This window comes from Chroicocephalus ridibundus, chromosome 16 (assembly GCF_963924245.1).
Source record: "Chroicocephalus ridibundus chromosome 16, bChrRid1.1, whole genome shotgun sequence".
Taxonomy (NCBI): Eukaryota; Metazoa; Chordata; class Aves; order Charadriiformes; family Laridae; genus Chroicocephalus; species Chroicocephalus ridibundus.
The window spans coordinates 9180576-9201294 of record NC_086299.1 but is presented as its reverse complement, the minus strand read 5'-3'; the positions used below and the strand labels follow the sequence as shown (position 1 = coordinate 9201294).

General features: G+C 44.5%; 1 protein-coding gene across 4 annotated transcripts in view; it reads right to left on the bottom strand.

Moving 5' to 3' along the window:
* Nucleotides 1-267: 267 nt before the first annotated feature.
* UBR4 (ubiquitin protein ligase E3 component n-recognin 4) overlaps nt 268-20719 on the bottom strand; it is a 78598-nt gene continuing 58146 nt past the window's right edge. For all 4 annotated transcript variants that reach the window (XM_063354105.1, XM_063354106.1, XM_063354107.1 and 1 more), the window contains 21 exons: nt 20084-20165; nt 18929-19102; nt 18375-18496; nt 17763-17960; nt 17556-17636; nt 15108-15195; nt 14579-14706; nt 14032-14139; nt 13684-13803; nt 12839-13029; nt 12343-12516; nt 11713-11812; nt 10926-11144; nt 10554-10667; nt 10103-10245; nt 9680-9805; nt 8662-8856; nt 6521-6745; nt 2916-3006; nt 2169-2331; nt 268-1434 (listed from right to left, as the gene is read on the bottom strand). In XM_063354105.1, coding sequence (XP_063210175.1) covers nt 1370-1434; nt 2169-2331; nt 2916-3006; nt 6521-6745; nt 8662-8856; nt 9680-9805; nt 10103-10245; nt 10554-10667; nt 10926-11144; nt 11713-11812; nt 12343-12516; nt 12839-13029; nt 13684-13803; nt 14032-14139; nt 14579-14706; nt 15108-15195; nt 17556-17636; nt 17763-17960; nt 18375-18496; nt 18929-19102; nt 20084-20165 — 2907 coding nt within the window. In that variant the 3' untranslated portion in view covers nt 268-1369. The remainder of the gene's footprint in view (nt 1435-2168; nt 2332-2915; nt 3007-6520; nt 6746-8661; nt 8857-9679; nt 9806-10102; nt 10246-10553; nt 10668-10925; nt 11145-11712; nt 11813-12342; nt 12517-12838; nt 13030-13683; nt 13804-14031; nt 14140-14578; nt 14707-15107; nt 15196-17555; nt 17637-17762; nt 17961-18374; nt 18497-18928; nt 19103-20083; nt 20166-20719) is intronic.

Below are 20719 nucleotides of genomic sequence, written 5' to 3'. Positions count from 1 at the left end.
AAGACACTAAGCCAGACTTCTTGACGTGCCTTGCCATCCAGTACTCCTCCCCAGAACCAAACCCGCCTGCCAGGAGTGACATAAGCACCCACGGAGGCGAGAAGAAAAACACTGCGCCTTCACCCATTTGCTAATTGCCAAATCATAATGCGTGTTCAACACTAACAAAAGGCATCAAATAGGTTGCCGAGTTATTCAGCCTCTAAAACAATTATTATTTATGGGATGGGACTGTGTTAGGATTGCGGAAATTCAAGTTCAAACAGAGACGAGGAAGACAGGGAAAGCTTTATTAGATTCCAGCTTAACCACGTGTCAGCTGGGTTACAGGACAGCAGAACTGGTGGTAAAGGTAAGTTACCAGCATGCACAACTGGGTGAGAAAAGGCAAGGCTGTATTCAAAGCAGGTCCTTGGCTTCAGGTCAGGGCATGCACACCGAAACGCAAGCTATCAAAAGGGCGAGTGGCCGGTTCAAAAGTGTGCAGTGTCTATTTTCCATGCATTTTGCTGAAGCTGAGAATTTTGCCAGAGAGAGAAAATAAATTCGATGTGAGTAGCATCCCTCTGAGAGGTAATGTCGCCATCGGTACTACACGACCAGAGGCAACAGCATGCGCGCTTGCTTTGAATACAGCCTTGGTGAGGGTAAAGTCGAGAAAGACACCGTGATATGCAACATGCCTTGGAGAGGGGTAACACGAAGCGTCAGGGGAGATGACTGCGGCTGGGACAGCTGCCCTCACCCAGGTGAAGAAGGGGTGGGAGGAAACGGTGTCCTCGCAGTCCATGAGTGTCTAAGGCTCAAGTCCCAGAGGGGGAAACCTGCTCTGCATGTACAATCAGTAAAGACAGCGTCAGTCTCCTTGCTCGCTACGAGCCTTTTGTTTCCTGTGTCTCCTTGTCCAGACTATGGGCCGGAAAGAGCAGCAGCTCTGAGCCCTGAGAGAAGGAGCTCTGAAAGAAAAGACGAGAAAGAACTTGGCGTTTAGGCTAGTGCATGGTTAAAGTACTAGTCAAACCCATCTTACCCATTTGTTCGATTTATTTAACTTCAAAGAGGTGCACACTAAAGCATTAAGATTTTTACTGGTTTGGATTCCTCTCTGTACAAGTTCTTTCAACCAGCTTGAATACACAAGGCTTTACAGATAGAAGCGCTGAAATACAAGATAAAACAAATCTAAATTCCAAATCACTCCAAGAAGAAAAATTGTAGAAAATAAAAAAAAAAAAAAAAAAAAAAAGAAAAACATCAACGAAAAAACTGCAGCACTCCTCAGGGAAGGGACAGACCGCACAAGGAGGAACACAAAGGGATGGAAGGCAAGCTAGTGCAGTCTCTCCCAACGCTTCTCTGTGCTGGCGGCTCAGGGGATGGAGTTCAAAAGATCCTTGAGGAAGCTGTCGGGATCACTGATTTCTGATAGCAGTCCTTTAAACAAAAGAAGACAATACAGAATAATTAGAGCCACAAAGGGGTTTTTCTCCTGCCCACATTAGGGATTTGGGCTAGGGCATGTGTAAGTTAGCAATGACAGCTGCAACGTTATTTTAAGTATGGAGGAGACGAAGATATACCCTCGTTGGATGCATGTGCAGAAGGGACCAAAGTGTGTATGTTAAATCCATATGGCACTTGCTCTTGTGCAACAGGGCTGCTATAGGGATCCTGCTAGCTGGCTGCCTAGCAGCTCCATAGATCGGACAGTGGCCTGGGGCACAACTAAGTTGTGACAGAAGTAAGAGTAGCTTCTCTGCACGTTAATTTTCAGCACCTCCTGACTCCTGGGGATACCAAAATCCCTACGGCAGGAACTCTTGCTGCACGGAACTGCTGCCTCTAGTAGAGTCACATCTGTTTATCAGCCTTCAAACCACATATACCCAAACCCACCCTTAAGCCGTGATGTAAGTATGTCTGTTTAACAGAGCAGGGGGACGACCTGCAGGATCAGGTGAGAGAAATTTTCCCATCTGGGGATGCTCAAGCGTGTTTCCCAACTGTCTTTGAAATAGCTCAGGCAATAGCTGGAGTGCCGAGGTCTCCTCCTCTCGCTGCCTCGTACAAACAAGCTGCTGCCGCAGTGTCAGGAATGCTGCTGTCTCAAGCAAGCGGCAGTCACGAGTTGCATAAGACAGCCTATAAAAGGGAAAGCGCACACTTACCAGCCACATCCAAAAACTCAGAAAATGTTTCAACTGGCATGAATTCCTCCTGGAAGGTTTTCAGGGCCTTGTCTGCAGCTTCGTGTATTGGCATGTCATTGTGTCGTATGAATTCAGCAAGAGAGTAGGACCAGCCTCCCTCTGTGTTACTGGTAGGCACCTTCTATGAGAGGGGAAAAGGGGACCAAATCAGTCCAAAAAATAACTGTTTACAAGAGTAACCGCAAACCCTGATGCCTTCTCTCACTGCTCTTGGACTTGCACCCCTTGCCTCTTGTAAACAAGCCACACAGAAGTTGTTACCCCATATGTGACATTATAATCTTTTTGTACAGAATGCGAACAAGGTCACAGGCGTTTTCTCACCCTAATTATTTAACCCTTTTTGGGAGCTGCAAAAGTTTCTTTCTGGTGGATGCCCCTACCTCCCTTCCTTACCCAGCTGGTTCCCTGGTGCAGCTCTGAACGTCCTTGCTTTAGTAAACCACGAACAGAAGAAATAAGCAACTCCACAACAGAGGAGGAGTGCTGCAAACTGGCAAAGTCTCTCAATCCTTCAGACAGCACGTGGCAAGATGGACCATAAGCACAGCCTGCCTCTTGCGGCCTTTCTGCTCACACAAGGTGAAGTTTTATGTTTATAAGGATCTTGGAAAAAGGGGTTTCAAGCTCTGCCTTCTATTTCAAATGCATGTAGTTGCTCAGGTTAGAAAAACGATACAGATGGACTTCAGTGCTTTTTCTTACCTTGAACATGTTGTAAATGAGATCTACTAGGGCCCAGAAGAGAAGGCCAGAGCGGTACGTTGCGTATTCCTTCACTGTCTTATCCGCCAGTCTGAGGAGATAATGAAATCAATCTTGGAGTTAATCACTTTACTATGCTTTGGTAACCCATTTGATGAATAGCGCGAAAGCTGAAACAGCCAAAAAGCCTATCGATAATACGCATGGGGAACGGCTCTGAGTGAGCTTTGCTGTGTGCTCTTGGACACGAAACAAACATTGGGCACCTGTGACTTCTGCGCACCGATTCCTATGGGCAGGAAGTCGCTTCACCAGCTGTGCCTAACCAAAGCAGTTAGCCAGTAAAACTTCATTCCACAGGAAGAAAACAAGCTCAGAGGGAAGCGGACTGCTAAGACTATATAGGAAGAAAACAGGAAGGTTGGAAAAAACAATGCCCAGCCCCCACTTGTGTGCTCACTGCTTGGGGTACAGCCGATTCCTGAAGAAATAACTCAATCTAGGTTTCAGCTGCAATCTGTATCAATGACAGAGAACGTATTTTTGCTTCTAACTCACAAAAGTGTTTCTGAAAGACTCTGAGGGAAATATCTTGCCCTTGAAGAAATGAAGGAATTTCCACTTTATATCTTCTCGGTTGTTCTATCGCCATGAAAGGACTGCTTTTGGTAGTTCAGCATCTGGCTGAAGAAATGCTATAAAAGGTGCAGAGTTGTCCTGGGATAACAGCTCCCAAAGTTTACGGGATTAATCACAAACAGGTTCTGGCAAGGCGGAACCTCCTGCCAGCAACTCTAAGGGGTTTGGAATTTTCTTGCATGCGTTTCTCAGGTACATCTGCCTCCATCACATGTCGCTTCCTGCTAGCCACTTAAAAGCTTTAGGAAAAAAAAAAAAAAAGTCCTTTTTTCCGCATCTAGAACTAGCTCAGCTGCCACTGACGCAAGTCATCAAGACAAAACAAAAGGGTATCGTCTGACCATGGCCCCAGCTGCAATCTGCCACAAGCTGGGTTTGGCTTTTTTTTGGGAAAATGAACATTTTGCTGCTCTTATTCTAAAAGGCTACATTTGTGTCTGCCCTTAAAACAGACGGCTTGGTAGGTGGCAGCCAGGCTTAATTACTTAAAGGAAAACCAATTAGTAAAGGTGACTAAATTTCCACGGGAAGAACAGCAACTTAGAGCGAGGCTAATTCTAGACTCCCAAATACTGCAAGACAGAGTTTCTTTTTATGTGAATGGTTTTGATCTAATTGGAGTCTGCTCCTTTAATTGAAAACTAAAAGGCCCTTGTGGGTTAAGTCTGGTAGCTACCTTCTGGAACAGCTACTTCATATAATAGCTGCCGCGTTTTCATTAATGTAAGCTGGTTCAGGCTCATCAGCTATGCATGGATTGCCAGCAGAAAGTTAGACATTAACACTTCGGGAGCCTCGCTTCTCTCATGAATATTTTAGAAAGGTCACAGTCAGGAGCAAAGGGAAAAAAAAAAATAAAAAAATTCAAAAGGATAGTTTCCTCCCAAACTCCAGATGAAAGCTATACTGCAAAGCGTCGATAGGATTTTTCTAGCCAGAATTCTTGGTTCAGTAATAACGAGCAGGTAATCGGGCAGTTGATTAGTCCTTTGGAATTTGTAAACTATATTTACAAAAAGGAGCAAACCTAGAACACTCCTATCCATCCCCGTAATTTAATCTCTGGGTTTAAATACAAAGTGTTTCTAAAACCCAAAAGGTACCGAATATCCCACACTTTGGTCTTGCAGACAAACTGCGATAGCTGTAGCTCCTGGCAGACACAGAAGACATTTTTGGCTATATTTTCCTCAAATCTACCTTACGCTGGCTAGTCCAGCTGAGCAGCCGGATAAAACACCTAACCACCGCACAGGGCACAGGCAGGATTTGTTGCCTTCACTTAAGTATGAGGGAATGTAGAGTATTGCTGCATCTTCATTAATAAGATCTACAGGCCCTTTTTAGGACCACGAGTTGATCCTCAGCTGCTTTTAGATGCGCCGTTGGTTCCTATAGCGACTTCTCTCCATCTCCCCCAGGAAAGGCAGCAGTGAGTCCCTGCGTCCCTCTGACCTTCAGCCCACGCCACCCTGATGTGCTCTGAACGGTGGCGCTCCCGGATAACACCCTTGCACTGCATCCAACGTGGAATGCTAATTTTAATCTTTTGCATGCAGACATATTACTCTGATGTCACAGACCCTGGCTTCCCCTTTGCCTATGAATTCAAGGTATTGGTGCAAGGAATCTGCAGCGCATTTCACTGTCCATCGCCCTCTTCCTGATTTTCCACAAGAACAAATAAGCACAGCCCTTGGAAATGAGAATTGCCATATTTCTATTTCTGAGAGGTATTATCAGTGGAAGGCTTTGTGCTCTCTTAGTCTGCAGGGATTAAAGAAAGCCCTTGAATAAACCTTGACATAATTCCCGAGAACTATTTCTGAATGTTTTCCCCTGAAATTCCAGAGATTGGATGGTTTAGCTCCAAGTTTCTTGCCATGTCCCTTTCAATATGTTTTTATTACATACATGCTTAGAGATAAGTCTGGAAAGAAACAGAATTATTCGCTGAGGCTTTTAAAAAACACCAAACATCCACAGCAAACCCACACAGGGACTTTGCTTTCCCAGTCTCTTCTGCAGCCCACATGAAAAGCTGCACGCCCTTGTGTCTGAGAGAACAGAACTCCCGGATAAGATCTCCTGTAACTGTTAAACCCCTTTTCCCAGAACTCAGGCAGGGTGGTGGAAAGAGGAGACACGACCACAGAGCAGGCTGAGCTAGAACAGCAGAAACCAGCACAGAAATCAATGCAGGAGCCCCTTTAAGGGCTCTTTCACTTTTGATGCCTTTAATAGCATTGATGCATGCTGTGTTGTGTGTTATGACAATGTAATGACTTTATCAAACACATAATTAATGTCATCAGAATAAGAATGCCCTTTAAGGCGACTTAGAATAATAATGAATTTATTCCTAATTATGACAGCTATTTAAAATCATCTTTTCACCAACTGGAATTCCCCTTCCTTCTCTGGAAGTATGTGCTTTTGTCAGGCAGGCACAGCCACTTATTCTTGTATTTCAAGTGCTTGACAGCTGCTATTGATTTTTTTTCTTTCTTAAAAGCAATGGCATTTGATTTCTATTTCTATTTTTCTATTTAAGGAAGCTGGTGCACTGATCAAAAGAGCACAGAAACAGCTTCTTTAGTAAGGCGAGCAGAGAGCGTGCTAGCAGCTCTGAAACAGCACACAAGTTACTACAGTGTTTCACTTGAGGCGGGGGCGAAATAAGCATCTTACAGGTTTCCTGCTTTTAGCTATAATCCTAGGAAAAGCCCCGTTTCCACTGATCAACTGATTGATCCACTCCAAAAAACATCTCGAATCGAATGCTCCTGCTCCTACCTTTGTGACGCTGAGTACAGAGCCGCTCAGAAGGGTAAATATCTGCTGTTCTAAAATACACGCGCTCCCGTCCTTAGTGCCCCATAAGCTGCTGTGTGGCTCTGACTGCTGTGACAGTCACAGGAGTAAGCTGGCAGCTGCGGAGGAGCAGCAGCGGGGTCGTGGCTAACCTGCTGGCTCCCCCTGGTGACACCACTCGTGCGTGGGAGGTGACGAGGAGCCTCTTGAGGATCTCCACTCGCATGGCTTTCCATTTCTCCGGGGGCGAGATGTGCAGCGCCAGCACGGTGTAATAATGGGGCCCGTCCACCTCGTAGGCACTCTCCACCCACTTCTCTTTGGGGTGCTCCATGAAGCTCTGGAGGTTTTTCTCCTCCCTCGAAGTTGCTCGAGTTCTGAAACACAAGAAAAGCTTCAGCAGCTGTTCTGGCTCTTTCATGGGAATTTGCTACATCTCAGGAGCTTTGAGGTACTGCACTCAGGCAGTCCTGCACAGGGAAAAGCAGTGCTCGCTGTGCACTATCGTTTTTTTTCCCAAATTAATCCTCCAGTTGAGTATTTATCTGCTCCCAGCGAAGCATGCAAGCCTAGCAAACTCACTTTTCCTTGGAGCTGTGTACGGTACTAGAGGCGTCTCTCTGCAAGGCAGCTGGCATTGCCCCAATACAGGGCAATACTACTGTAGAGCTATTTTTCCTTTCTTTTAGAGAAAAAATGGAGTCAGGCCAGCCAGTCCATGTGTTCAGATTGTACCATCTCCCATCTGACACTAAGCACGTGACTGCAGCTCCTACAGCCAGACCTTAGAATCAATTTATGTTATTCATCTACCACAAAAGCAATCACTGAGAAGATACAGGCCAATTTCAAAAACAAAAAGACAGTGTATTTACTGTAAGCTTATACATATATGATTTTTTTCCTTTCCCGTAGCTCCAGTCTCTGCAGGACTCCTGACACCCCAGAGCTGACCGTGCAAACTCCGTGTTACAGTAGAGCTCGCAAAGACGTATCCCACGTTACCACAGTTTCTATTGCTCTACTTCATCAGGAAGAGGCTGCCAGCCAGGGAAGTCCCTCAATTTTTAAGTTAGATAAACGCTTCCTATCAGGAAGGTATAAAAGCAGCATCCTAGCAGATACAGCTGTGTCTGGGTGTCAGCGTTGTGTGACCTTTTCATTTGCTACATGACGCAGCTGGTAGCCAACTAGTAGCTCTCCATTTTCTCCATTTAATATCGAACACGTCTTTAGAAAAAAAAAATAATGTCTGGAAACTACATAATGCATTTTTATACAACAGCCGCACAGCAGGTTCTGGGCTCTCTGGTGCCAGTAAGCAGACTAACGTGATGAAAAGAACAGTTTCATTTATTTGTCTCCCAAGGGACTCAGAAAACAATAGCACAGGGATCTGGAGATAGATATTAAAAACAATAGACAAATTGTATTAGAGCCAGAATGTTGATTAGTTCCAGGCGGGAAAGCGAGAGAGATTTCATTGCACTCCATTTGGAGCGACCTTAGTTGAACACGCATATCTTTTAACATTTATACCCTCTTCTAATTAATATGACTCTTGGTATCTGGGTACACAAATAAAAGGCATCTGGGCATTACATTTTCACACGGGGTACTGTATTATCCAAACCAGCTCATGCACTCAAAAGTATTTTGGTGTCTATAGATTTGTACACTTACACATAGCGTCAAGCCAAAACATGCCTGATACTTGCGCTTTGTATAAATATCCTATGTTGCTGTTTACAGATTAAAAAAAAAAACAAACTAAAAAAAATATAATTAGAAATGTCATGAAAATCTGATGGACCTGAATGCTGCAGGAGAATTCCATTATGTCAAAACTGGAACCAAAACTGATTCTGTTGTTTTCATGTCAGATAAAATGATACCAGGGTTAAGTTTTCAACTCACAACAATTACTTCATCATAGTGTCTCTCTCCTGTCTGCTCCAGAGAAAATTAAGCTGGCAGTGCTTCTTTAATAACCCTGTTGCTCACCCCAGAGGTAATAATTACATCTAGAATGGAAAGACAAGCTAATTCCCAATTGCTTTTACTCAATAGGTTCCCTGTTATCCTGCATGTTCAGGCGGCAACGCTTTACTCCAAACAACGTAAACCTCTAGCAGTCTGCTTAAGATGTGCAATTAGGTTCCTCCTAAAACTTTTTTGCGATTTCCCATCTTTCCTGCCACAAACATGTAACAAAGGCCAGATTGCAGCCCTTAGAGACCTTTCTGAGACTAAGAGCGGAAGGCAGAGGTTGTGGTAAGAGAAAGGTACTGACGTGTTGAGGACATAGAGCACTGTGTGGATTATGTAGGGAATGAGGTGTATGTTGCTCTCCCTTCCTCCTCCTCCAGTATCTACGCTGAATGATTGCTCCATCGCAAACCGGAGAAATAGCAGTTTAATGTCATGGACATTGAGCTGGTAGGTGGGTTCCCGCTGCCCTGTGCATTCCTGGAGGTATGTGTTGTGTCTGAAAAACAGCAGTAAGTGTTATTTTATTAAAAACCTTTAAAAAAAATTAATACAGTTTGTTCTTCCACACCATAGCTCAGAATCTACGCAAGTATCCCAGAGAAAGTATCAAGCAAGTATTCTCATCACAAGTATCTCATAAAAAAGCTTTAAAGAATGAACAGGATACAAAAGACAAGTGCTGCCACCTTTGATTAACCTCCCCAAAGGGAGGCTCTCAGCTTACTCCAGCAAATCCAATTCCATCTGCTTACAAACACACACTCATCGATACTATTTTCCCACGTCCAGGGCTTGGGATACAGCTCCCTGGCTGAAATGCCATTAAAGATGTTACCACTCCTGATTTCTGACGTGGCTGTACAAACCCAGCACAAGGTGGAGGAGAATAATGTCAGCAGGATGAACCACCTCCATCTGCCCTAGGTACGTGGTCAGGCTGCTGTAACTCATTACCACCCAACAGAGGGTTGAAAATCTACACAAGGGAATCCGGTGGTGTCAGACAGGTTTCTTTTGTAAAGCAGGAGGTCACTGGGCCGCAAATGAATCAACACTGTTACTGCATATTGCATCTTCAGGAGTGACGAGGGGTTGAGGAGGTAATGAATTTATTTATTTATACGAAGCCAAGAAGCAGACACCTGCACTTTTTTAGGAGATGTATTCTTGATGGCAGAATCTGAAATAGCTCAGGTTTACTAAGATTTAGCTGCCATCATCCCTGATTCCACGATTGGAAACTAGCATGCCTCAGTGGAAACGTACCGACTCACCTATCCAAATGCAGAACAGCTCGAGAAGTAACTTTCTCTACTCACCGTGCCAAGCAAGTAGCAAAAGCAGACTCTGGCACATGAGGTCCCCAGACTGGCAGGAGTCCATTACACTTGGTGTTGGCATTTTGTAGGGCTGCACTCTCCCATTCTTCACGGCCGCGAGCCAGTCTGCATTGAAAAAGCAAGCCACACCCAGGAAATTTAGAAGTATGCAAATTTTCATCTAAGAAATCATCAAAAAATTGACAATTCCACAGCTTCTTTAAATGATGGACTTCACTTTTCAGAGTCCAGGCCTGGCACATTACAGTAGACCACAACAGAGAAGCCCACAGCTGTCTCCAGGCTGTAAAGTGATCAACTCGTAAGCAAACCCAGCCTGAGTTACAAGGCCAGTGCCTTCCTCACAAACCACCTCGGAAAAGAACACGAACCACCACTACCCAGCTTGCGATCAGAACGTACCTTACGGCTGCAAGGTGACAATCGTAGTGGACAATGTTGAAGTGAGAGACCGTGCTGTATCCCTGTTGTTTTCGGGGCTTGTTCTCAAACTCCTCTAGTGCAACGCGTTTGGTGAAAGTATAAATACCGAGGACTTTTGTAGGCTGCAATGACACAACAGCTACGTTAAAGATCAGGCACTTTGGAAACAGTTCACACTTTGTGCTGTTTTGACACTGAACTGAATTTCATCCCTCCCAGTCCATACCTCAAACTTACACTGATCAAATAGTTTTCCAGCTTTCACTGGCAACACACTTCCACTTCCCAACAACCTCTGGAATTACTGATCTCAAGAACAAAACCTGAGATTTCCTGATCATTCAGAGCCAGCACACTAACCCTTGCGCAGCTGGATACTGGCATGTCCCCTCGGGCGGTGAGAGGCCTTTGCAAACGTATCTCACTTTACCTGAAACTTGTATCCTTCCCGGCAGATGCAGCAAGTCAGACCTGGTTCTTCTATAAGCTCCTCCATCTGTTTAAGCAGCGCAGTCTTGGTCACTACCTGACCCTTCTCGTTCGTCTGAAAGAGAGAACAACTCAAGCAGGTTAAAAAGACAATGGTGAACGCCACCACTGTAACAGGAATGCCCCCCCCCTTCCCAGCCTGCTATTAGCAACCGTATTTACTCTCCCAGCAGCACCAGGCAAACCATGGGCTTGAGCTCTGCAGTATTTGGCAGTAAGTCATTTTACATAACTCCTTGTGTGGCAGTTTTATCAAGAGAGAAACAAAAGGTCACTAGATCACTCGTCTGCCATCAGTGCAAACAGACATTACCGTCATCCCCAGAGTGCCCAAGGCCTTCTGTCTCATTGCCATGGCCATACGCTTCTTCTCCGCACGTGTCTCCTTCCGGGCAGCATCGATCTTCTTATTCACCTCTGGATGTTCCCTCAGTGCCTCCAGAAGATTCTCTGCTAATGTCCCAATCCCTTCATCACTAGACACCTGCTCCAGTTTGTGCAGGTTGGTAATCGAGTCTGTACCTATTAGCACCTAAGAGGAATTGAAACAGCACTTTCTTCAGTAAAAAGGTGCCCATAACAGTAACGGTTCCCTCCAATCCCACCCACAACAAACAGCTGAGCAGAAGCACTTGATCTGGAACAATTTTTGCCAAGTGTCTTACTTTCTTCTTTGATGCTCCTACATTACGGACCCTGGACTGTAAAACTGCGTACGAGACTGGGGCAATTTGCCTCTACACTGGCCATTACCAAGAGGTCAGATGTGGATGTTGGATAAAGAGCATTCTTAGAACAACAATCAGGCCCTGAGAAGCTTATAAATACTATAAAGTTCCTGGTCCTAAATTACCTCCTCTTCATGTTGGTGTGTAAATTTCACACCACACAGAATGAGAAGGTATTTAAGTAAAAATCTCTGCCGTCCAGACTTTTCCTGACGAACAGATGATACCTAAAGCTGGTGTGTCTCTCTAAGCCCAAGAAAAACAGCATAGAATTATCTACTACAGAAATAACTGCTTCGCTACAGCCACAAAAAGCAGCGTAACAAGCCAGGCACGTCGTGTCCTACTTGGCTTTCAGGACAGCCTCCTTACCTGCGTAGCAGGGTGCTGTGTGGCAAGTCCACGGAGCAGGCGCAGGATAAAAGGAAGTGCAGGTCGAGATAAAAATTTCTTCCATATGTCTGCATCCAAACTGCACAGAAAAACAAGAGGCAGCAGCTGAAGGGCAGTCACCCGTTCCGAAAAGGCACCTGGCGGTCAGCCAGCAGCACAGCTTGCGGAGCGCAGGCTGCAGGCAAGACAGGCACCCTTCCCCCTGTGTCCCTCCTCCATTAATTAACGAAGTGACATTCACACTCCCCCTTCCATGTTGTGCACACTAATAGCCACAGTGTCAGCTCTCAGCCTTGGGATTTGTTTTGCATTCATGAGCTGGCCATCAGCAGCAAAAGCTCGTTACAGGGCAATAACTAAGGAACAGGCAGGAACCACAAGCATCATGATATCCAAGAAATCAGCTCGTATGGGTATCAAATAGGAAGATTACAGGCTTTTTAGCCCATCCCTGTAGTAGCACTGTCTCACCAGACCCTCTGCATCACAGTTGTACCAAGTCTGAATGTTTCGGAACGCGGACTTGTTAACGGCTTTCTTGGAAGATTGTTTGGGGATGAAATGAAAGAAGCTGGTGCAGGATTATCACATGCATTAAGTGACTCTTACTTCTTTGCACTGGGGATGTGCTTTTTCATGTAGTCAAGGGCATTCTGCGTAATTCCCTTCTGAAGGATGAGATCTTTCAGCTGATGGCCGTTGCTGTTGTTCTTTATTCCCGCTGCTATTTTACAGAAGCAGTCTAGGAAAACTTTATCATCTCCACTGTGCTCCTCATCATACCTGAATGAAGAGAAGGAATGGTAACTTGGAGGCTCTCCAAAAATCTCTCCCTGTAATTCTCATTGCACTATCGCTGACTCAGAAAAGCTACTCAGACTCTAGTCACCTCAGAATATATTCTAAAGCCCTATTTCTCGAGCTACACGCTCACAGATTTCTTTTTAAAATGGCTTAGAAGTGAAATAGGAAATTAAGCTTATGTACCAGGAATCTCTGAAGCTTTGCATTACACTGAAGTAAACATCAATGAGAAAAAAAAAAAGGTATAGACTTGTCAGTACAACTGATTTCATGTGCTTTTAATTGAAATATGACAACATACTTATCAAAGTTGCAGTAGGGCTTGAATCGATCAACCAGAATCTGCATTTTCTCCATTTCCCCGAAGGACAGGTAAGGGATGATGCGTAATAGGCCTTGCAAGACGCTGAGATTGGAACGGACAAAAGTGCTGTTAATCTGATCGAGCAACATTACCAGCTGATCTTTGTCACCGGTTAGGAGGAGGTTACCCTGAAAAGGAAGAAGATCACGATTTATGTCCAGGAATAAATCTAAACATTCAAGACCAAAACCCTGCCTCAGTCCCAGATGCCTCGTGGAATGGCTCTGGCAACTCCTCTAGCTGACAACTGACTTCTTCAACTTACTATTAAAGAATTTACTAGACAAAAAGGTCTAATAATTCCAGCCTAAAGGATGTCATATTTCTACACACCAACAGTTTCAAAAGACGACCAAGAAACTCTTCTCATTCTCAGTGTAGTTGAGATATTGCTTTTATCCTCAATTAGCTGGAAAAAATCAATCATGTTTTCAACATGTACGAAAACACTCAAAAAAACAAGGCAGAGCTGTGTCTTTTCTTGTCTCTCACTGGCCTGTGGCCCAAAGCAGGGAGGAAGGGATCCAAGCCGTGCCTAATAACCCCCACCCCGACTGTGCAAGAATCATCCCAAAGAAGCCTCGCAGTGCTTTTGGTTCAGGGCACTCCTCTTGCCCTACCTCCACGGCCTGCTAAGACATGCCAGCAAGCGTAACAAGGGTTAGACTCCCATGTAGCACACCTCTACAGCTCCTGAAGCTCAGCATCACTGTAATAAGATATTTGCAAGCCTTGAATTCCAGTCAACATTTCCATTCGCGCACCGAGCCCCAGGCGCTCACCTTGTCCTCGCTCAGAGGTTCTGCGTTGGATTCATCCAGTATGATCTCCATTATACTAAGCACTTGTTCCGCCACGGCCGCTCCTCCGCTGTCCTTACTTTCCTGCTCAGCCACCAGAGCCTGGAGAAGATGGCAGCAGTTATTGTAATACCAGCAGTAACTGGTTTAACTGACCCACATGCTTCCACTCACTAACAGACAAGGAATGGCTAACAGATAATTTGCAGCGCCAGTCCAGCAATATTTGAGATCTCTTACCGTTGTCATAAGGCAGCATGAGAGTCAGAGGGAGTTTAAATTAATTGGATTCCATGGAAAATACTTTATGAAAGTCCGGGTTATCCTTACCAAGTTAAGAGTTCCCAGCATGACATTCAAAGTGTTCATCTCTGGCTTGACCAACTGCTGACGATTTATTTTCACCTTTACACAGTAACTAAACAGTTTTAACAGCACCTACAAAATACAGAGAATGCATTCCCTTCAGTACCTTCAAAAATGAGTAGGAGGATTTTGCTGAAACTAAAAGCACCTGATAATATCGCTACTTTCCAGACTTCTGGGGTAAAGTACAAGGCAGACTCTTAGACCAATACTCATCTTGCTTTGGTTTTCAAGTAAGGCCAAGGCAGAAAACAATCATTCTAGCACGATAGGATTTAGTCTTACCTACTCCTCAGCTTCTGCACACTTCAAAGTCTTTGTAAAGAATTGTTAACCAAGAGGAATGGGAGAGGGAAAGAAGGAATTTCTCAAGTTTTCGTTAATTAGTGAATTGAAACCTCTGCTCCAACACTTAAACTGCAACACAAGGCAGACGACTAAACCTGACTAAACTCTGTGGCATTTCCCACCATGTAACTCCTGACCCCAAAGAATGGAAGCTGAGACTCACGGTTAAGAGGTGCCGGCCTTGTTTGAAGTCCTTGATTCCAGTCAGTCTGTTGAGCATGCACTCCAGGCCTCCACACTGCGCCATGACACCTGCCATCTTATAAACTTCTTCCTCATCCTCCTCTTCATCTGCAGGACAGACACAGATTGTGAGGAGAGGAAGCAGCCACGACACGGCAAGCTCATGCAGCCCACGGGACAAAACAGTGAAGCAAAAATGGAGAGTACAGTAGGACACATTTACCAGCAGTTCAAGTCACTTCAACTGTATCGAATTTGAAAAGAATTATAAGCAGGAATACGAAGCAGGGCCAGGCAGAATGGTCCCTGTGCCATGCAAGCGTTCGTATTTAAGTATAGACTTAAAGGGTTGTTAAAATCCTCCTCTACTCTAGGTGAAGCAGGTAAATGTAGCAAAAGCAACATCAATCAACTTTAAGCTCACTGCTGTAAGGATAATAGTGTCATTGCTCTGCAGCAAACCTCAGATTTCAAATCTAATCCCGGCTTTCAGGAGACAAGTGCATTACCAGTAGTGGAGTCGAGAGACTCGATGAATTCCTCAGTTGCATCTCCTAGTAACCCTCGCATGCGGTAAATGATCCTCATTGGCTCCCCCTGCAAGAGAGGAGAGCATTATATTAACTATACCTCTCTGGACACTTATATGTAAGTCTGGTTCTCGTTACAGTGTGTAACGGACACTCCAGCCTCAGTTCTCCTTTGCGCTGTTTTGACTGCGGATGGTAACACAGAGAAATCTTTCACTCCCTCGTTCTCCCCTTACAGAGATAAATTAAAAACAACAGTGAAGCCACCACCTGCAAAAACATCAATAACTCATCTATTGGTCTGTCCACCTTTTCCTAGCATTGCCAATTAGATGGACAGGCTGATAATAAACAGTTTCTTCCTCCTTCTGTCTTCTCCAACAGCTTCCTTTAGCACCAGTGGAAGATCCAGCCAAGTAAAACGTGTTTATCTACAGAGAAACGCCTGTTTTCCACGGCAACCTTTCCTTCCAGGGGTATTGCACAGCATTACCTGGGAAACACAGGGAGCAGGCACAGCCCCGTAAATGAAGCAGGAGAGGCTAATTGGATGTGCACTTTCAAATAGATAAAATCTGCAGTGATGGAAAATGGAAGAGGAGGAATAAAAGGCAATTTAATGAGCTTTCAGTAAGACAGTATATTACTAAAATGATACAGCCAAACCCACTGAAGCACAAGCTGTGCTTTTACCCTGGGAAAGGGCTAGTTTTCCAGATGCATTTCCATCTGGAAATACTAACAGCATATCACTAAACTTTCCATTTTAATCCATAGGTCTGAATAAAAAGCAGAAAAGAAAAATCCCAGATTTGGGAGCAGGAGACCTTGCGAGAGAAAACCTGTCAGAGAGCGCGCTAAGCCTAATGTGGAATAAGCAGTGCTTAATGTCACAGCAAATACATAAGCACTGGGAAAGCCCCGGGGGGAAGATCTGCTCAAAGGCCACGCTAGAGACCAGCAATTAACACCACAGGGGCCCTGGTAAAATGGCAGATGAACAAAAAAAGCCAGTGAGAGACAAGGGAAACAAAAAGAGGCCTGAGGTTGCGTTCTTGTGCGCCTGTCTATTTCCTAGGGAACGTGAGCTGCAGCTCCAGAAGCGCTTTGCGGAGGTGCACACAAAGGAAGACAGATGAAAGCTGTTCATTGACAGTAACGCTGAGCAAACTCTGCCTTTCACCATCAGCGCTGCATCCCGGGAGAGCCGCACCTCAGCTCCAGCTCAGCATCTCACGGGAATGGCACCTCGCCGCTCCGAGCGGGCAGGCTGGCAGGGGCAGCACGTGTGATGATTTCCCTGCGTAACTCGATCAGAGTTCAAATTAGAATTCCCAGATTAAGACCAGCACCTCACTTCCCTATCCAAGTTGGTACCTTACTAAGAATTATCACTGTCACCTAGCCTTGGGCTTGGATTTTGCAGTGCAGAAGGCTTTTTTACTTAAATAAAGCTTGCTGAGAACCATTCCCCATATCGTAATTCACTGAAAACAGGCATTTTGTTTCAATTCTTCCTCACAAGCATAGCAAATAAATGGTTTCGGGAAACTGAGGCTTCAGTCAAATGTGACTGCAAGCTAAGAGTAAATGAGGAACGAACAAGAAACATTGGGCAAATCAGTCATCTTTTATGATCTCAAGTGCCACTAGCAGCACCTCTAAAGAACGTATTTGTAACGGGCAAGGATCAAGTCTGATGGATTCCTTCTCAGTGGGAATTTATTTTAGTGGTTACAAGAAAAGAAGGGAAGAGCTTGTCCTGGACCACATCCACCCCGGGAACAAGCTTACTGTGACTTGGTGGACTAGTCCCTTTAGACTGTTGGGTCCATTTACTCATCTGAATAACAGGCAGTACACGCTACTAAGAGCAAACTGGGAGGATGAAATCTGTCAGGTTCTTGAGATCCCTACATGAAAAGCACAGGAGCAGAAGTGCAAATATGGAGAAATGTTGGATGCTCTCTGCATAAATAACTTGGTTTCATCTCTGAAGCGCAGACTGACGGAGCAATCTGGTGTCCCTGTCTGTACACACGCATTAAACTGGCACGTGCAGATGGAGTGTGAAATGCGCTTTGAAAGGCGGTGACCCAAAGTTCAGCCGTTTCCCCAAAGGAATGTAAGAAAGTTTATTACTCGAGAAGACAGTTCACATATCTGACATGCTACACGGGTAAGTTCAATACACTCACCTGGGTCAGCATCATGTGCTTTTAAATCACTTATGTCACAGAATTGAGTAACAGTCTATCCTAAGAGAGCACAAAAAGGTGCTGACCAATTACATCCAAGAAATTATATGCCAGAAAATAAATCCTGACTCGTGTGATTTTTATTCCCCTTTTATTCCCCGCCACTTTTTTTTGTTTGTATCAAGGACAGGTGCTTTGTGCTGTTAACATATATGGAGAAAACACGCACCTCATTAGTGGGACACCACACCTTCTTGTAGACCTCAGCCACAGGCAGATCCAAGCTGATGATCTTATTGTTCACCAAAAGCTGGAAGGGAGAAAACAAAAAGTTAATAACAAGCTCAGATTGCATCACCATTCCAGCCATCATGAGCTGCCCAGAAACGGAGTCCTCACACACCCGTGCATGAAATCCACACTTGTGCATTCTCACCTCCATTCCACTGTCATCCTCCAGCAGAGCTACCAGGTCACAGTCCTGACAGATTTTGTTCTTGATGTCCCTCATGAGTGGCCCGATGCCAGGCTCATTACTGCTGTAGGGATTTCCTGGCATTCTGCCCTGCAAGAAGTCTTCCTGCTGGGGATCTTTCTCCAGAGTTACAAAGAACTCCGTCACTTCATTCTCTTCCTAAAGAACAGCAGCAGAGACAGAGTGAATAAGTTTTCCCCTAACCATGCTCCCATTCCTGCATTTTTATGGTAGCAAGTGACAGGATGGCCCTAAATCTTCGGTCCTTTTGTCACTGGTGCACCCTGCGGCACGTTGCCACACATGTGGCATTTACAGGATATCTAGTATCATTTGGTAAGCAAACTCCTCAGCACGAAATACTCCTGGTTCTGCTTTTTTTGCCCAGAGCATGCCACAGCAGGGAACTTGAATACTAAAATCCCCAAAGGGGATACTACTACAGCCCTACTACACTGGCTACTACGAAATCATTATTGCAGACACAATTGGGTTTTTGCCAAAATGCAAGCAATTGTATCTATTTAAGAAGTCTAACTTCACAAGCGGTGCTACAGCCATCTCTGTACTTACAGGATAGATAATGCTGCATAGTCTCTCAAAGATGAAGACCGGAGTCCTGTAGTCATCAAGGCTGTAACGTTTTGCAGTCTCTATACACACTGCCATAAATGCTTTGGTTTCAGATTCTGTGCCTGCCAAGAAACAGAAGTATTAAAAAAGACACAGGAGTTAATTTTACAGGTTCCATTTTAACTCGGCATACACAATAAATCCGTCTGCAATAAGCACCATACTTTGGTGCCCTCTTCTTTTGCATATCCACTGCTTAAAAGATGAATGGTTATTTATTGGTATGTTTATTAGGAAAACCCTTTGCATGCTTGGGCTGCAGTAAAGCAATCCCATAAAAAGGAGGAAATTTAAATTCCTGGAAAATAATAGATGACTCGAGGAACGTTATTTACCTTTTCTGCGCTAAAAGGAAATATTGGAAGGTCCAAGCCATAAAAAAACCCCTCGCTACAGTAGTCTTTTAGAAAGCAGTTCTTTGTGTGGCTGTAACTATCTGCTTTTTCAGATTGGTTGATCCACACTCCGGATTTACGGAACTGAGGTGGTTTTACCTGTTGTCATATCTTCCAGCATCTCCAGCAGCATGTCCTGGGTTTCATCGATCAGCTTTGTTCTCTGTACCACTAACTTCCTCAAGCACAGGTAACCATTCAGGACTGTACCCACCAGGCGGCTCTTGAAGTGCCTTTTGATGGACTCCACCTCCACGAAGGAAGAAAGAAGACCTATAAAGAAACGAGATACTCAGGCAGCGGGAGAGAGAGTTTGATTTGTTGGCCCTAAATTTCACGTGGCCGGCAAATAGGGCACAATATCACAAAAGCAGCACAATGAAATAGCTTTTTACAACTAGACATCATCAGTCTGTGGTTTAAAGCTCAATTCTATGAACTGAATGGTTGGAGGCAAAACCCTGGGCTGTGAGAGCTGCCTTTATGGGACCATGGTGAGGGTATGAGGAAAGGGTATAAGGAGCTTTCTAAGGGCTTGATAGAAGATTCTGCACTTTTTGACATTTTTCTGTCAAAAGATATTTCAAACGCAGATGACTGCTCCCCTTCTAATACTTAGGCTAGTCCTGATGATGTGACAGCAAGTGTGGTACGTGACTTATCAGTTACATCACCAAATCGGTCATTCCTGTAATAAAGAATCAGCAAACACTTGGATTCTTTCCCATGACATATTTATCAACATGCTTTTTCTTGCAAAAAGCCAGGCTTTATGAATTAGTCTGTTAACTTTTTAAGAACATGGAAGAGGATATGAAAAAGAATGAGCTAGTTAATGATATATTCCCATTTCCAACAAGTTTTTGAAAAAAGTATACCCTAGAGGATTCAAAAAAGAAAAGCTACCATAAAACAAGTAAGTAGGAAACAACAGATAGGAATAAATCATCAAATGGCCCCAGGAATTATACTGTACAATACATGTTTTTAAAAAATGAAGGAGAAAAGTGATATGACAAAGTTTGTTTATAATACATTACCACAGTTCAAGTAACTAAAAACTCAAACTGACCACAAAAAACTACAGAAAAATCTATTTAGGGATTATGTGTTAAATTAATGGCAAAAATCCAATGCTGACAATTGCAAAACACTGAATCACGTATCTGTGAAATTCCGCTACATGCTATTACAGAACAACGATCACTCCGTCCCTAATCCTACTACAGGACTTGCGCTGATGCCACCAAATACCTGTGAGACTCTTCAAGGCATATCCCTGCTGCAAATCAGTGCTGAGCGTTGCTTCTTCCAAGGCGAGTAAACGAGCTATTTCCTGAAAATAATTAACAAGCCCATTAGGACAAGAAACTGCAATGCCAATAATGAGTGGCTGGCGAGTGTCTAACACGGGGGGTACAAAGGAACACAGCAAAGAAACAGAGCTAGCCACAGAGAAATTAGAACTGCAACGCGGCAGTGGGGAGAGAATGGGGAGAGGAGAGAAAAACTATTCCAAACATCCTCCTCTTTTTCTCCCTATTACCACCGCTTTGCTCTAGTGGCCCTCCATGATGGACTCAAGGCCACCACTCATACGGAAAGTGGCGCCTCTGAAGTGCACAAGGGATCGCCACAGCAAACTCCTAAGACCTAACACTCTGAAAACTGCAACTTAAACATGGTGCTTCTCCAACAGGCCATAATTCACACTCAGGGAACGGTAGCACACCTAATCCTCCTTTGTTGTTAAGGGCTTTCAGAGTCCAGCCTGGCAGCTGAAACAGCTTCCAACTTGGACCTGGTGCCAAGTCAGAGTAGCAATATTTATACCCCTTAGCATACCTGCCCCCAGAGCAGTTAATTAATGTGTACTGGCCAGTTTGCACT